Source organism: Oncorhynchus kisutch, linkage group LG6 (assembly GCF_002021735.2).
Source record: "Oncorhynchus kisutch isolate 150728-3 linkage group LG6, Okis_V2, whole genome shotgun sequence".
Taxonomy (NCBI): domain Eukaryota; kingdom Metazoa; phylum Chordata; class Actinopteri; order Salmoniformes; family Salmonidae; genus Oncorhynchus; species Oncorhynchus kisutch.
In genome coordinates, this window is record NC_034179.2 from 58,757,634 (window position 1) to 58,775,969 (window position 18,336).

At 42.4% G+C, this 18,336-nt stretch overlaps 1 protein-coding gene across 2 annotated transcripts in view; it reads left to right on the plus strand.

The window, feature by feature from the left end:
• Nucleotides 1–491: 491 nt before the first annotated feature.
• LOC109893045 (ras-related protein Rab-28) overlaps nucleotides 492–18,336 on the plus strand; it is a 39,742-nt gene continuing 21,897 nt past the window's right edge. For both annotated transcript variants that reach the window (XM_020486046.2, XM_020486045.2), the window contains exons 1-3: nucleotides 492–724; nucleotides 10,238–10,334; nucleotides 17,124–17,212. In XM_020486046.2, the coding sequence (XP_020341635.1) occupies nucleotides 650–724; nucleotides 10,238–10,334; nucleotides 17,124–17,212 (261 nt within the window). In that variant the 5' untranslated portion in view covers nucleotides 492–649. The remainder of the gene's footprint in view (nucleotides 725–10,237; nucleotides 10,335–17,123; nucleotides 17,213–18,336) is intronic.

The following is an 18,336-nucleotide window of genomic DNA, read 5'->3' on the forward strand; positions in this document are numbered from 1 at the left end:
TAACATTGCTCTGTGCTTCTCTGAGCATGCACTTCGTAGCCTATAGGCTATGGATAATTTGAATGTTTTCTTTTGTAAAGACCATTAATGCATGATGAATAGGCTAGGCTAAGCTATGTAGAGCGTTTTCGATGGTGTAGCTAGGCTACAGGTTGATGCACATTACGTACATCATGTGGGGGAAGAACTTTATTATTTAAGGAATGGTAAATACTTAAATGGCGAGCCTACATTTATTTCTAGGAAAGAGCGCCTCTCCACCTTTGACCTGGATTACCATAGCAACAGGGACGCGTCACTGATGTGACTGGTCAGGTCCTGCTAGGACTTGTCCATTGTAAAGCAGTGTCATTATTAAAAAAATATTTTTTCAACCTCCTTTATTAGCTAACCTTGATGATAAAGCAAATATAAAAGCTGTAACATCAAATGTACAAGTATTTCCCGATAAAGTGTTTGTAAATAACAGGCGTACAAAATATAAATGGGACATGCCTGGCAACAGTAGTATCTGGTGAAATGGCGTCTGGTTACCTAGTGCTCGGTTTATTTTAGCTATTTGATTAGCAAGCTATATTCAATAACCTTTGACTGTGAATAGAAGTTCATTTTCAATAGAATAAATAACGTCATTGTTATATATTTCAAAATGTCTGACTCAGAAGAGGACAGTCAAGATAAGCAACTTAAAATTGTAGTCATCGGGGACGGCGCATCAGGGAAGGTGAGGGATTTTCAAGCTAAATGAGCTAGCAAGCTAACAGACAGACTTGTTATTTTGAGTAGTGTTAATTTAGCTGGCTAGCTAGAAACATAACTATGTGGCTAATTGGGTAAATTACTGTGCAGTAGGTAACTTTAGCTCAGAAGTATCGTACAGAATCTTCATACATAGCAGCGTGTGCTATGCCAACGTTTTGGCTATGCTTGTTAGCTGTTTAGCTAGCTAGTTAATGTTAACTAGTTAGCTCTTCAGCCAGGTAGAAGGGAAAACATCACCTAGGTTTGTCAGACAGGCAATGGTTCTGTTGTCGCATAACTATAGCCAATGATGCAAATTTGGGGGGTAATGTTAGTTACCGTCTTAATTTTGCACAACGGGCAGAGTAATGTTAATAGCTAGCTCTGGTCTGGGGTCGAAACGTTAGCTAGTTTACGACATGGAATCCAATCCCAGTTACTGTCAATGATGAGAGCTACCAAGCTACTTTCCTCTGAATTGTCTATTTAATAGGAACAGTGTCAACATACGGGACAATTAAGCCTGTGGTGCGCAACATGTTGCCTGGCCACAGATGGTGACAAGGGCCACGTTTGTAGAACGTCATCATTTTTGAAGGGAGACCGAAGAATTCGCAGCCTAATCTGCCACATTTAGGGCTGATGAGTTCAGTAGGCTAATGTATTGCTTTGATAGAATCTATAGGCTATGTGTTCAAAAAAGGTTTGAGCAGCTGAGTGCATCAACATGCCTAAACTAGGTTGGTTCATAAATGGGGTGAAAGTAGGAATATATTTATTCCTGGTACGGGACTGCCGATATACCACATTTTTGATGGGCATAATCATAGAATTACAAATAGACTCCCTATTAATTCAATATGATCTCTGTGGGCCTAGTCGTAAAGATTTGTCTTAACTTTTTAAAATGTATTACCTTTTATTGTGGCATAAACACAACCAGTCATCACGTTTTTATTTAAGTCAAACAATCACTTCAAAGGGCATGTTCATCCACTCGCAACATACAGTATTTCCAGCCTCTAATGGAAAGAGACACTACACCAAAAAAGTGTATTGACATTTGCCAATTGTCATTAGGCAAGAATTTATGCATCCACTGCTGTCCTCACGTGTCTCGAGCCACTCATCTTTGCTTTGGCAAAATGTTGAATCACATCACATTTTGGCGCATAGGCTAACCACCCGTTTTCAAATCCATTCGCTCATTTTCTATGCCTCTTGACATGCGGTAATGATAAGTGGTAAATAGCCTACAGTTTTGTGGACATTTGTTTTTCATTCTTGTGATAGGCTCATGTTTTACCGGTACGCCGTACCCCTGCTATTTATTTTGAAGGACCACCTTACTGTCATCCCTGAATACATCTCAAAATATATGCTCCAATCTTCAATTCAGAATTGTTCAGAGGGAGATTGCCAAGGTGATCACCAGATCCATAAACTGCTTCAAAGCATATTGGATTTAAATCTGTCATGAATCCTGTTAATCGTACCTGACCCTTAATCCAGGTTACATGTGCTGTTGGAGAGGTTTTCTGGAGAGCTTTGGACCGTAGTACTCTGGTTGTCTAATGTTACTTTGTTAGCCACTGATTACAGGTAGGCCACACAGGTGTGTGTGTGTGTGGAATACACAATAATTAAGTTGCTGTATTGCCTAGTACAAGGTGGCCTAACAGACTATCCTACATATAATGTTTAAAGCCTCTTTTCACAATCAATGTTGTAGGTCTAAGTTACAGGGAAATAATATGGGCCTCGGCCATTTACTCACACAGGCATAACATTCAATGTATATAAAATTGTGCCTAGAATGTAAAGCTTGATTGTTGAGTAGGCAAAAAAAGTGTAGCCTATATCTTAAAGCAAACCTTTCCTTGCTATATTCAGGAGTGAATGTTCTCATTTGACTCCCTGCTGCACAAGCGGTGCTTTAACATGACGGCTGGGATCTTGCAGTAATGACCGTTTCCTTCATACGAACCAGCAGGGGACAAGTCTGTCTGCCGAAATGGGATTGATCTCGTTCCAGATTGCACACACCTAAGACTCAAATGGCATTTATGGATTTCTTAGGCTTACACTGAAAGCTTATCATTATTTTCTTCTATTACATTTGGAATTGAACCAACTGTGGTAGAAGTTTAGTTGGAAGAGGCATGGAGAGTTGTGCAGTGATACAATGTTCAGGCGGCATCTGAATCATTGTTGCTGTCATTGCTGTCAACAATGAGGCCAGTAATAAAACCAGTTACCATTATGGACACATTTTCTTTAAAACAAAAACTAGAAACTCAAACCTCACCTAAAACTTAACATTCTATGCATAGGCTTTAGACCCAGCCTAGACTGTTTTAAACTGTACATATTTGATGAGTCTTTCATTCATTCATTCTCTTCTTGGTAGATATAGGCCTACATTTTCCAGACCTAGGCTATATAGCCTACTTTGCAGAATAGCCTGAATTCAAATGCTCAGATTTATTTGAAGATACATTTTCATTTATTGGCAAATGGTTCATGAGACTGCTTGGTCTGCACGGTCATGATGCAGGTAACACAAATGTACCAACATTTGTCTTTGTCACAGCACAGACTGTTTGCAGCAAAGAGGTTGTCGTGATATTGCAGCAGCTGCAATGTTTCTTCTTCTCCGAATCCTGAAATGATTTGAGTGTGAATATGCTGCATTGATTTTAAGTGCATTTTGGCTTCGTCAACTTGGTTGTAAAACTGACTGTAAAACCCAGTCAGTTGATTATTGACACGTTTTTCTAACACTTGATAAACAGGGCAAAGTAGAAATAGGCCTATAACAGTTAAGATCAGCTTGATCTCCCCCTTTTCATAAAGGACAAACGGTGGCTGCCTTCAAAGCAATGGGAACCCCAGAAAGGAGAGACAGGGGCAGCAGCCTTAAAGGGTTAAAGAAGAAAGGGTCTAAACCATCTGACCCAGATGTTTTTTTGGGGGTCAAGTTTAAGGAGCTCCTTTAGCACCTTGGACTCAGTAACTGCCTGCAGGGAGAAACTTTGTTGCTGGGCAGGGAAAAAGAGGGACAAGCATCGGGGATAGTCACATTTGAAGGGCTGGGAGATGAGGAAATGTTGGATGGGCAAGGAGGCATGGCTGAGTTGAACAGGAATCCTGACTTAAATGAGTTGGTGATTAAAGAGCTCAGCCATGTGCTTCTTGTCAGTAACAACCACATAATCAACATGAAGGGACATGGGCAGCTGTTAGGAGGGGGGTTTATTCTCTAGGTCTTTAACCGTTTTCCTTAACTTCTTGTGGTTAGACCCACAGAGAGAACTGCTCCTTAAAGTAACTAACTTTGGCCTTCCGGATAGCCTGAGTGCACTTACTTCTCATTTACCTGAGCGAGAGCCGGTCAGCCCGAGTGCACTTACTTCTCATTTACCTGAGCGAGAGCCGGTCAGCCCGAGTATGCATGTGCCGAGCCTTTCACCAAATGCAATTTTTGTGGTGGAGTAACTCTGCAAGATCACGGGAGAACCAGGTGCTGAACCTGTTTTTGAATTATAATTTTCTTTATGGGGGCGTGTTTTATCAATACCCCTGAAAATATCAAAAAAGAAGGTCCAAGTGTCTTCGACAGAGGGGATCAAGCTGATCCTATACCATATTAGAGGCCAGTTTATGAAGGAAGGCTTGCTCATTAAAGTTTTTTTTAGCAAGCATTATGACCAATCAGGACAGGTCGTTTCACTGAGCAGCCATTCATAACACAGGCTGTAAAACCGTGATCACAGTAAACATCAGACTGATACCTATATCAGGAATATTTGAGAGGAAAACATCGATGAGAGTAGCCTTTTCTGGGTGTTTGGAGTCATACCTTGTGGGATTGGTATTAATCTGAGATATATTTAGGGAGTTCCATTGCTTTAGGACTAGGTCAGGTGATTTAAGCTTGTCCCAGTTTAGGTCACCTAGCAGGACAAATTCAGACTTAGTGTAAGGGGCCAGGAGAGCGCTTAGGGTAGGTAGGGCACAGGCCGGTGCTGATGGAGGACGATAGCACCCAGCAAGAGTCAACAAATAACTATTTGAAAGTGTAATGCTTAAGACCAGCAAATCACTAAGTCTGTCCCCAAACAATTTGGAGACAACCTAGCACTGAAGGTGTTCCTTGGTAAAGATTGCCACTCCCCCACATTTGGAAGATCTGTCTTGCTGAAAAAAATTAGAAAGGTTAACATCAGTATTCAAAACACTCTTCCTTAATTAGCCATGTCTCAGTAATGACAAACACATCTGGATTGGAGCTGTGAACCCACCCATTCAATTGATCCATTTAAGTAATACGTTTCCAGTGTTAATGTGCAGTTAACCATTGAGCTTGAAACACTCAACAAGTTGACTTTCTCAGACCTTTTCTTCAATTCAAGATTTTAGAGTCACAGGCTTAAGTTGAATGAATATATAAGGACACCGCAACCTGTTGAAATAGCCAAGGGCATCTAATGAAAATCTGTCTTTCTGGTTAAGTCTCCAACAGCTTTCCACATCTAGATTGTACAATATTTGTCCATTTATTTAAAAAAAATCAAATTAAAATTGGTTGTTTAGATCATCAGCTAGACGACCATTATCAGGTCAAGCATTTCGCTACACCAGCATTAACATCTACTAACCATGTGTATGTGACCAATACAATTTGATTTGAACAGATTTAAGTCACCTGTAACTCGGCCACTCTAACATTCACTTGGTAAGCAACTCCAGTGTAGATTTGACCTTGTGTTTTTAGGTTGTTGTCCTGCTGAAAGGTACATTTGTCTCTGAGTCTGTTGGAAATCAGACTGAACCAGGTTTTCCTCTAGGATTTTGCCTGTGCTTAGCTCTTTCTTTTTTAAAATCCAGAAACTCCCCAGTCCTTAACAATTTACAAGCATACCCATAACATAATGCAGCCACCACTCTGCCTGAAAATATGGCGCATGATAATCTGTTCTATTGGATTTGCCCCAAGATAACACTTTGCCACACTTTCCTTTTCACTATTACTTTAGTGCATTGTTGCAAACAGGATGCATGTTTTGGATTTGAAAAGGAAACATGTATAGAATTTTTTTTTAATCTATCAATTAGGTTACTATTGTGCAGTAACTACATTGTTGTTGATCCATCCTCAGTTTTCTCCTATCACACCCTGAGCGGTTTCCTTCCTCTCCGGCAACTGAGGACGCCTGTATCTTTGTAGTGACTGGGGGTGTTGAGTCACCATCCAAAGTGTAATGAATAACTTCACCATGCTCAAAGTGATATTCAATGTCTGCTTATTTCTACCCAACAACCAATAGGTGCCCTTCTTTGCGAGGCATTGGAAAACCTCCCTGGTCTTTGTAGTTGATCTGTATTTGAAATTCACTGCTCGACCGAGGGGACCATACAGATACGTTTTGTCACATGCACAAGTACAGTGAAATTCCTTTCTTGCTCCAAACCCAACGATACAGTAATCAAATCAATGCAATACTAAAAATAACATAAGGTACGACAAACAAGGCAAGAAATACAAATAAGAACACGAGAATGTAGATAAGCATTCTACAGGCTCAGTCTGTTCCAAATACCATATTTACAATGTGCAGGGATACTGGAGTGATGGAGGTAGATACTGTAGGTATAGGAGTAAGGTGACAGGGATACTGGAGTGATGGACGTAGATACTGTAGGTATAGGAGTAAGGTGACAGGGATATTGGAGTGATGGACGTAGATACTGTAGGTATAGGAGTAAGGTGACAGGGATACTCGAGTGATGGAGGTAGATACTGTAGGTATAGGAGTAAGGTGACTAGGCATCAGAATATATGCTAAACAGAGTAGCAGCAGCATATGTGATTATCAGTGTGTGTGTGAGAAAATGATTAAGTTTGTGGAATGTTGGGAGTGTTAGTGTGCGTGAGTATGTAGAGTCCTGTGTGTGCATAGACGGTGCACAAATAAAAGGGTCAACATTGTTAGCTATTTAGCAGTCTTATTGTTTTGGAATAGAAGCTGTTCAGGAGCCTGTTGGTGTCAGACTTGAGATTGAATATGTTTGTAAACACTCCAGCCAGCTGGTCTGCGCATGCTCTGAGGATGCGGCTAGGGATACTGTCTGGGCCGGCAGCCTAGCAATGGTTAACACACTTAATTAAATGTCTTACTTACGTCGGCCATGGAGAACGAGAGCCCACAGTCCTTGGTAGTGGGCCGCGTCGCTGGCACTGTGTTATCCTCAAAGCGGGCGAAAAAGGTGTTTAGCTTGTCTGGAAGCAAGACGGTGTTCCCAGACGTGGCTGGTTTTCCCTTTGTAGTCCGTGATTATCTGTAGACCCCGCCACAAACGGCTCGTGTCTGAGCCATTGAATTGCAACTACACTGTTTTGTATTCAACCATATTCCCAGTCACCTTGCCATGGTTAAATGCAGTGGTTCATGCTTTCAATTTTGCACAAATGCTGCCACTGTCCACGGTTTATGGTTTGGGTAGATTTTAATAGTCACAGTGGGAACAACGTCCCCTATACACTTCCTGATGAACTCTGTCACCGTGTCCGTATATCCGTCAATGTTATTCTCTGAGGCAACCCGGAACTTAACCCAGTCCGCCTGATCAAAGCAATCTTGAAGCATGGATTCCAATTGGACAGACCAGCGTTGAATAGACCTTAGCACTGGTACTTCCTGTCTGAGTTTCTACCTATAGGAAGGGAGGAGCAGAATGGAGTCGTGATCTCAATCATTCAAAGGTATTTATCAAGTCCTTTTTTACATCAGCAGATTCAGCTATGCAGAAACCCAGCCTAAAACCTTAAACGGCAAGTAATGCAGATGTAGAAGCATGGTGGCTAGGAAAAACTCCTTAGAAAAGGCTGGAATCTAGAAAGAAACCTAGAGAGGAACCAGGCTCTGAGGGGTGGCCAGTCCTCTTCTGGCTGTTCCGGGTGAAGTACATAGCCACTTAAGGCCAGATTGTTCTTCAAGATGTTCAAATGTTCATAGACGGCCAGCAGGGACAAATAATAATCACAGTGGTTGTAGAGGGTGCAACAGGTCAGTACCTCAGGAGTAAATGTCAGTTGCCTTTTTTATAGCCGAGCATTGAATTCGAGACAGCAGGTGCGGTAGAGAGCAACAGCAGGTCCGGGACAAGATGGCACATCCGGTGAATAGGTCAGGGTTCCCTAGCCGTAGGCAGAACATTTGAAACTGGAGCAGCAGCAAGACCAGGTGAACTGGGGACAGCCAGGAGTCATCAGGCCAGGTCTTGGAGCAGCTTCTGGGATGAGTTCAATTGCCCTGGGGTGTACGAACAAAGGATCCAGTTCGGGAAAGTGGTATTTCTGGTCGTAATGCTGGTGATTTACCACCGCTCTGATATCGGCTGTATGTAATAACACAAAGTGTTCTGGGCTAATAATGGAAGAAATAACACAGAAAAAAAAAAATACTGCAAAGTTGCTTAGAAGCTAGAAGCATAGCTGCCATGTCTGTCGGCGCCATGTGAACGAGGGCAGTACTGTTGCCAATTAAGATTAAGATGATACAAATCATTAAAATCCAGACAGAAAATATTTACACAAGAAGCAATCTAATATCACACGGTCAAAACTCTCCGTCGTTTTTAGTTAAGTTCACCATTCTGCGATTCTCACTGTTAATAAACAACGGCTCTTTATGGCATCATTTATAGCATGGACTTGTAGATGACCTGGAGCCAGTGGGTCTGGCGACGAATATGTAGCGAGGGCCAGCCGACTAGAGCATACAAGTCGCAGTGGTGGGTGGTATAAGGTGCTTTAGTGACGAAACGGATGGCACTGTGATAGACTGCATCCAGTTTGCTGAGTAGAGTGTTGGAAGCCATTTTGTAGATGACATCGCCGAAGTCGAGGATCGGTAGGATAGTCAGTTTTACTAGGGTAAGCTTGGCGGCGTGAGTGAAGGAGGCTTTGTTGCGGAATAGATGATCAGTCAACGCCAATTTTTTTTCTTCCTAAAGTAATCTAGTATCATTAAGAAACTCTATGTTGCAGCTGTATAACTTTTAGAGGATTTGAGGGCCCATGCCAAACCTTTTCAAACTCTTGGGGGGGGAAGAGGTGTTGTCTCGCTGTCTTCACCCACCTTGCACGTGCAGACCACTTTTATGTCCTTAGTGATTTGGACATTGAGGAACTTGAAGCTCTCGACCCGTTCCACTGCAGCACGCAGGGTGGGGAATTAACACCAGCCACATGCTGGTAGATTTTAGTATTGGCTGGTAGACTTGACTGGTGGTCGTACAAAACATTTGGGAGCAGTTTGAGTGTGTCAGCCAGCACTGGAAGAAAGAATCTCAATGTTAGTGGTGAAAAGCGGGGTGGGGTACAGCATAGGAGAACAAATGTATCTGCTATACATTTTTGGAGGCAGGTCAAATTTGGGTGGCCAAAAAGTATATTTCCCGCCCTGCCCTCCTGTTTCCTGTCATCCAGGTGAATTCATAATTGTAAGTGTGGGGTTCAGAGATGAGGTAGTCATTAAAAAGTCATGTTAAACACTGTTATTGCACACAGAGTGAGTCCATGCGACCTTATGTGCCTTGTTAATCACATTTTTACTCCAACATATTTAGGCTTGCTATAACAAAGGGTTTGAACACTTCAGATTTTCATTTGTAATGAATGTTTTAACAGTTTGAAGAACGTAATTCCACTTTGACATTGTGGGGTATTGTGTGGTATAAATGTAACATTTTATGTTCGGGCTGTAACACACCTTTCTGAAGGCGCTCTATGTAGATAGCCGGTTTAATTGTAGTCCCCTTTTGGTGTGTTCCGTATGACGTTTCTTCTTTTATTTTTGACCTATTGCTGGCATAACTTGAAATATCTCTGAAAATAAATGGTGGTAGATTGTCACATAAGTGAATGCTCTGTGAATGTAAAGAAACAATTAATAAAAAATGACACTTTTTAGTGATATTCAAGTAGTAAATACAATGGAAGTGCTCCTGTTTCAATATTCCTCCGTGTTTATGTAAGCACATTGCTCTAAAGATGGCTAATCCATCAAAATGAATTAAACATGGCATGTCAAGTCTGTTTTATGTGAATCACATTGTTTTCAGACAAGCCTAACTTAAGTGACATGGAGTTCTGGATTTCTTGTGGCGATTAGAGGCTGTAGTCCAGATGCATGCCGTGTCTACCCAAACACCTGTTTTATCTGTTAGTTGGGCGTTGACAGTTTAAGACGGCAGAGGTAATTGCTTTAGCTCATCTCATACTAATTACAATGGCTCGGATGAACGTCATCCCAAACAGTTTCCTTCAAAAAAAATTTGGGGGGAGAAATGTCATAGGCCCACGTCATTTGCAGTTAAGGAACAGGCCTAGTTGTCATACAGAACACCACTCCAACACTCAAGCTTGTTCATAAGGCTTGAAATTCTATTAATTTAGTTGTTCGCTTAGCATGATTTCTCTCTGTTTCAGACGTCCCTCGCCACCAGGTTTGCACAGGAGGCCTTTGGGAAACAATACAAACAAACCATTGGCCTTGATTTCTTTCTGAAGAGAATAAGTCTGCCAGGTAAGACCCCTTCATCCTTTAGGATTGCTGGCCTGCTCTGTACCACACCACAGATACAGGCATACATTTGCACATGCATGTACACACACGGTAACACACGCGCACAAACTGAACTTGTTATACCAGTTATAGGCACACTGATCAAATAAAAGTTAATTTTTTGCGTGTGCCGTGCGCAGTGAAATGCTTACTTACAGGCTCTAACCAATAGTGCAAAAAAGGTATTAGGTGAACAATAGGTAACTAAAGAAATAAAACGACATTAAACGGACAGTGAAAAATAACAGTAGCGAGGCTATAGAAGTAGCGAGGCTACATACAGACACCGGTTAGTCAGGCTGATTTGAGGTAGTATGTACATGTATGTATGGTTAAAGTGACTATGCATACAGTGGGGCAAAAAAGTATTTAGTCAAGTTGTGCAAGTTCTCCCACTTAAAAAGATGAGAGAGGCCTGTAATTTTCATCATAGGTACACTTCAACTATGACAGACAAAATAGGGGAAAAAAATCCAGAAAATCACATTGTAGGATTTTTTAAATGAATTTATTTGCAAATTATGGTGGAAAATAAGTATTTGGTCAATAACAAACGTTTCTCAAAACTTTGTTATATACCCTTTGTTGGCAATGACAGAGGTCAAATGTTTTCTGTAAGTCTTCACAAGGTTTTCACACACTGTTGCTGGTATTTTGGCACATTCCTCCACCCTACTTGTAGACCAGTCGAATGCCAATCCCGCCTCATCTCTTTCATGTTGGCAGAACAGTCTGTGCCTCTGTCATACAGTACGCTTTTAGTTTTCATAGGCTACCTAGCTAAAATTCTTGCTAGATGATCCAGAAGAAGATTGGGAGAATGTCATATGGTCAGATGAAACCAAAATATAACTTGTGTTTGGAGGACAAAGAATGCTGAGTTGCATCCAAAGAACACCATACCTACTGTGAAGCATGGGGGTGCTAGAGCATTGTATCTGGGTGCTAGAGCCATCACTATATACCCTGGTTTGATTCCTGGCTGTATCACATTCGGCCGTGATTGGGAGTCCCATAGGGTGGCGCACAATTGGACCAGCGTCGTCGGGTAGGCCGTCATTGTAATAAAATGTGTTCTTAATTGACTTGCCTAGTTAAATAAAATATAATATGCTGCAGTGTCAGACTTTAAATATCTTAAATACTGTTTATGCATATCTAAAAGTATTTAGACATTATTAAAGTAGCCTTAATTAGTTTGCCAATCTTAGGTTGTGCCGAAGTTTACTTTTGAATTTTTTACACAAGGGATTAGAATTTCTCAATTTCTTTGCAAATTGTTTAAAAATATGTAGAATTTTGTATTTCCTTCCCTAGCGTTTCAGGGTAGAATCAAACCATTTTGTTCCTTAGAAACAGTCAATCTTGAGAACCTTTCTTGGTAGCACCACATTGTGGAGAGTCTGTCCCTTCTCAACCTTATTCATTCTGAAAGCTGTTGTCTCTAGAGCAAACACCAGGCTTTCCCCCCTCCATTGAAGCCAATGCACAGCTTATGTCCAGAGGGGTGAGCCTTACATTCTGTGGGCACAGTACAGCGTAAATACATTTGAGTATTTAATATTTATCATTCTTTTATATTCATATAATTTAATAGTATAATGGAGATGGAGGGGATGGCTGACGTTTTACGGGCTCCTAACCAAATGTGCTATTTTTTTTTTCATTTTGTACATAATGTTGCTGCTACCGTCTTATGACCGAACGAGCTTCCGGACATCAGAACAGTGATTACTCACTTCGAACTGGACAAATATTTTTTTCTTTAATGAATCTGATAGGAAGGATATACTGCTTTGTCAAGATGAGGCCCAAATCCCCGTCATCAGCTTGAAGAAAAGGGGGAGAAAAAGGGGGAGGAGGGCGGGGTGCCTTGTAAGAATTTGCCGATGAGGGTAGTGGTGGTTTACCTAATCAGTATTATTGGCCAACGTACAATAATTGGAAAACGAACTGGATTATCTACGATATAAGACTACCCTACCAAAGGGAAATTAAGGACTGTAATATCTTAAGTTTCACCGAGATGTGGCTGAACGATGACATGGATACTATAGAGCTGGCTGGCTTCTCTGTGCATCGGCAGGACAGAGCAGCTACGTCTGGTAAGACGAGGGGTGGGGGTGTGTGTCTTTTTGTCAGTAACAGCTGATGCCCGAATTTAATACTAAAGAAGTCTCGAGGTATTGCTCACCTGTGGTAAAATACCTCATAAGCTTTAGACCACTCTATCTACCAAGAGTATCTATATTATTTGTAGCCGTCTATCTACCACCACGAATCGATGCCGGCACTGAACAAGCTGTATAAGGCCATAAAGCAAACAAGAAAATGCTCATCCAAATGCGGAGCTCCTAGTGGCCGGGTCTTTAATGCAGGCAAACTTCAATCCGTTTTACCTCATTTCATCCAATGGCATTGAGGCATTGAGGAGTATACCACCTCAGTCACCGGCTTCATTAAATAAGTGCATCAACCCCACAGTGACCGTACGTACATTTCCCAACCAGAAGCCATGGAGCTGACATTTTCAAGGAGTGGGACACTAATCCTGACGCTTATAAGAAATTGAATCCTACTAGACCGGCTCTGACGCTCGGATGTGGAAAGACTTTAAAAATATTACGGACTACAATGGGAATCCCAGCCGCGAGCTGCCCAGTGATGCGAGCATACCAGATGAGCTAAATGTCTTTTATGCTCGCTTCGAGGCCTGCAACACTGAAGCATGCACAAGAGCACCAGCTTTTCTGGATGACTGTGATCAAGCTCTCTGTAGCTGATGTGAGCAAGACCTTTTTAAACAGGTCAACATTCACAAAGCCGCGGAGCCAGATGGATTACCAGGATGTGTACTCAAAGCATGCGCAGACCAACTGGAAAGTGCATTCGCTGACATTTACAATCTCTCCCTGACAGAGCCTGTAATACCTACATGTTTCAAAATGACCACCATAGTCCCTGTGCCCAAGAAAGGGAAGGTAACCTGCCTAAATCATTACCGCCCCGTAGGACTCTTGTCGGTAGCCATGAAGTGCTTTGAAAGGCTGGTCATGGCTCACAACACCATGCCGGAAACCCTAGACCCAGTCCAATTCGCATACTGCCCAAACAGATTCACAGATTATGCAATCTCAATTGCACGCCACACTTCCCTTTCACACTTGGTCAAAAGGAACACCTATGTGAGAATGCTGTTCATTGACTACAGCTCAGCGTTCAACACCATAGTGCCCACTAAGCTCATCACTAAGCTAAGGACCCTGGGACTAAACACCTCCCTCTGCAAATGGATCCTGGACCTGCTGGGCTTCCCCCAGGTGGTGAGGGTAGGCAACAACACAACACATCTGCCTCGCTGATCCTCATCACTGGGGTCACTCAGGGGTGCATGCTTAGTCCCCTCTTGTACTCCCTGTTCATCCACGACTGTGTGGCCAGGCATGACTCCAACACCATCATTAAGTTTGCTGACGACGCAAAACTGGTAAGCCTGATCTCCGACAACGAGGAGGTCAGAGATCTGGCAGTGTGGTGCCAGAACAACAACCTCTCCCTCAACGTGAGCAAGACAAAGGAGCTGATTGTGGACTATTTGAAAAGGAGAGCCAAACAGGCCCCCATTAACGTCGGCGGGGCTGTAGTGGAGCGGGTCGAGAGTTTCATGTTCCTTGGTGTCCACATTATCAACGGACTATAACTGTCCAAACACACCTAGACAGTTGTGAAGAGGGAACATCTTTTCCCCCTCAGGAGAATGAAAAGATTTGGCATGGGTCCCCAGATCCTCAAGAAGTTCTACAGCTGCACCGTCGAGAGCATCCTGACCGGTTGCATCACCACATGGTATGGCAACTGCTCGACATCTGACCGTAAGGTGCTACAGAGGGTGGTGTGTATGGGCCCAGTTTACCACTGGGGCCAAGCTTCCTGACATCCTGAACCTATATACTCGGCAGTGTCAGAGGAAGGACCTAAAAAAGTCACAGATTGTTCTCTCTGCTAGTGCACAGCAAGCGGTTCCGGAGCGCCAAGTCTAGGACCAAAAGGATCCTTAACAGCTTCTACCCCCAAGCCATTAGACTGCTGAACAATTAATCAGATGGCCACCCGGACTATTTACACTGATCTTTGTTCTGCACCACATAAAACATTCATGTTCTTATTTGTTTACTTTCAAACCCACGGAAATAAAGCCTGTGGTCTGGATCCTCCTGGATGTGTAAAATACAAATTTGACTAATGCTCTATTTAGACTAAAGCCCTCAGATTTCACTTCCTACCATATGAAATTGGGAGTTTCACCTTTTTGAATTGCATATTTAAAGCAGTGCCAATGTATGCATGAGACTGCAAAAGTCTGCAAAGTAGCTCCATTCTTTTAATGACTAATAAAATAACATTTAAGCAAGGGTGGATTAAGTACTAAAATAAATATGATAACTTGAAGTATTACATTCAGTCCTATATTCCGTTTCAGTTGGTAATGGTAGGAGAAAGAACCAATGTTTTAGTAGAGATGATGAGGCACACCTTCGTGAAACTTGGGAAGTGCAAGGCCCTCAATGAGAAATCCCACAAACAATGCCAATCTTGTGATTTCAGTAAAACTAGTTGAACCATTATGACACGGCAAGATGGGGTTTATTCCGTAATCCATCTGCGTTAATATCGTAGGTGTAATAATAGTAAACGTTGGTTCTACACCAGAGTTGTTAAATGGAACATTTTCTGGGGGATTGGGTGTTGATGACCTGATGAAGAGAAGGGCTGGGTCTGCCGTTTGGGTGGTCCTTCTGAGCTTCGTTAGGAGCCCCGCCTTCGACTGGGTGTATTGTGTGGGTTTCTGGGGCTTTCTGGGTCTCTCCAAGATGGGGTAGGGGGGAGTATAGCTGGCGCTGGCCCCTCTCACCACGAAGGCTCGGCTTGTCAACTTACTGTACATTTTACAATGCCGGGTATGATGATGTGAGGCTGATTGGTACACACAATAGCCTCTCTGTGCTTTTTATAACAATACCTCTTCCAGATGTATCGTCTGCTAAATTGGTGGGGGGGTGATTGACCTGTGATGGAAATTAACTTAATAATTTTAGCTAGTTTTGTCAATTCGAATCTTAGTGAAGATCATGCTAATTCTCAATGTTCGCTTTTGAAGCAAAATCTAAAATTGGCATTCATACTTATCAAAATGGTAATGTTTATTGGGTTCCACTGAGCTGTGCTAATAGCTAGCAAAGAATTCTAAGAACACAAATGGCCATTAACTCGCCACATAAGCAGGAATACTTTGGGTCTGTCGAGTCTTTGAAACACACACAAAGTTTATGTCTGAGTGCAGAGGATGGGTGGAGATAGCTAGCATACTGTAACACCAAGGGCAGTTATTCATTGCACTCTTCAATGTAGCTTTACATAGTCAAATCAAATCACATTTTATTTGTCACATACACATGGTTAGCAGATGTTAATGCGAGTGTAGCGAAATGCTTGTGCTTCTAGTTCCGACAATGCAGTAATAACGAACAAGTAATCTAACTAACAATTCCAAAAACTACTGTCTTATACACAGTGTAAGGGGATAAAGAATATGTACATAAGGATATATGAATGAGTGATGGTACAGAGCAGCATAGGCAAGATACAGTAGATGATATCGAGTACAGTATATACATATGAGATGAGTATGTAAACCATGTGGCATAGTTAAAGTGGTTAGTAGTCACTGTGAACACTTGTGCTTCCTTTCTCTGTGAAACGGGGACTTGTGTGGTGGGAATCTGCTCGTCCAGCCGTGTCCATACTGTGTGCTCGGCTCGTCAGCGTTCTAAGTGAAGGAAGGGCCCTTATCACAACTCCTCACTGTCACCTCCTATTCTCAACCACCACTTTCATTTTCCAGAGGAAGAAAATAGTCTAGATGTAGTTACTGTGAACACTTGTGCTTCCTTTCTCTGTGAAACGGGGACTTGTGTGGTGGGACTCTGCTCGTCCAGCCATGTCCATACTGTGTGCTCGGCTCGTCCAGCCGTGTCCATACTGTGTGCTCGGCTCGTCCAGCCGTGTCCATACTGTGTGCTCGGCTCGTCCAGCCGTGTCCATACTGTGTGCTCGGCTCGCCATCAGCGCTCTAGGTGAAGGAAGGGCCCTTATCACAACTCCTCACTGTCTGGTCCTGCCCTCCTTCTTCTATTCTCAACCACCACTTTCATTTTCCAGAGGAAGAAAATATTGATTTGGTTTTGTACCCTGTCTCTCGCTCTTTCCCACTCCCTACCTCCCTCCTAAATAATTTGGGGCAGGAGTTTTCTTTTGCGTCTTATTTTGTGTTTAGTTATCAGTATTTTTCTCAATGCCATAAATATTTCTCCTTGACTTGGGAGCATCAAGCTCATCACTGTGCACTTTCACCACCATGTCAACATATTTCTTCTGTAGCCTAATAAACTGCATAGTTTCCCGAGTCGTTGTGGGAGGACCACCCACCATTTCCTCATATGACTGTAAATTTACTTTGATCTGATTTTTATTATATCAATATTTGCACATAAAGGTGTTTCACAAAGATCCCACCATGTCGAACGAACAAATTTGTCTGCATTTATAAAATTGCACCAAAACTACTGTTTCCATCACAGCTGTTGTGATTATTTTGTATACTCTCTGAAAAACTGGATGGAAACGTTGTTAACGAAGTCATATTTTCATGTTTGACTGATTTGTAAGTTTCTCAATTTTCTCTTCCCTCAGGCAACTTGAATGTTACTTTGCAAGTGTGGGATATTGGAGGTCAATCGATTGGAGGGAAAATGCTGGATAAATATGTCTACGGGGCTCAGGTACTATCACACACACAAACACACACTTTTTTGTTTTACTATCCTTGTGGGTACCAACAATTGTTTCCCATTCAAAATCCTATTTCCCCTAAGCCACAAATAGCCTTTTCCCTTGTGGGGACCGGTGAAATGTCCCCACTTGTCAGAATTCTCCTTGTTTTACTGTCCTTGTGATGCCTTCTGGTCCCCACAAGGGTAGTAAAACCAAAAGAACACACACAAAATCACACACTCAATAAACGCTGAGGTGGTCCGTCGTTCCTCACGTTAGAGGTCGTTGACATTGTAATAGGGTTTCCCTATTAGGCTTGGGTAATTAATGAATACGCCTTGATGATTGTTAGTGCAGCAGGACCCTGCACAGACTGCAGCCAAGTTTAACTACTTAGCTGGTCATACAGACTACATTATGTAGTATGAAGGGGAGTGAGAAATACCTTGCTCTTTCTCTAATTTCATTATTTTTTTAAACAAAATAAGCAAATGTACTAATTAATGTGAATAGGAAGAGGTTCGTGTTGCCACTGCAATAACACGTGGGTGTATTTTATGTGTGCGTTTGCCGCGCTCCGCTCGGCGACGTCCTTAAGTGGTTGTTGCTCTATAGGCATATGGGGCATGTGGAGCATAAGACCGAGACTGTTGTGTGTGTGTGTGTGTAGGTCGGTCATGTCTGTCTCTGTACTGTACAACCTCCTCAGCCGCCCCCCCCCCGCTCACTCACACAAAAACAAGGTGGTTTCCATAGAACCCGTTGCTCCTCTGGTTTCTCACAAGCTCTTTATGGGCCTTTCGCAGCCATGGTTCAACACGCCTCGGGCGATACCAGATCATAGACATTTGGTAGAGCTGCACTGTAATTGTAGCTGACGCAAACTGTCGTCACCCGGCCTTCTGTGTCGTGACATTGCGTGTCCTGTTGCCAGATCATGATGATACAATCAAAGTCAAGGTAGTCTATTTATTTTGGCTCCTTTTTCATATTCTATAGTCTTTTGGATTGGTAAAGAACAGACTTATAACACAATTTTGGCACTTACAGTGCCTTGCGAAAGTATTCGGCCCCCTTGAACTTTGCGACCTTTTGCCACATTTCAGGCTTCAAACAAAGATATAAAACTGTA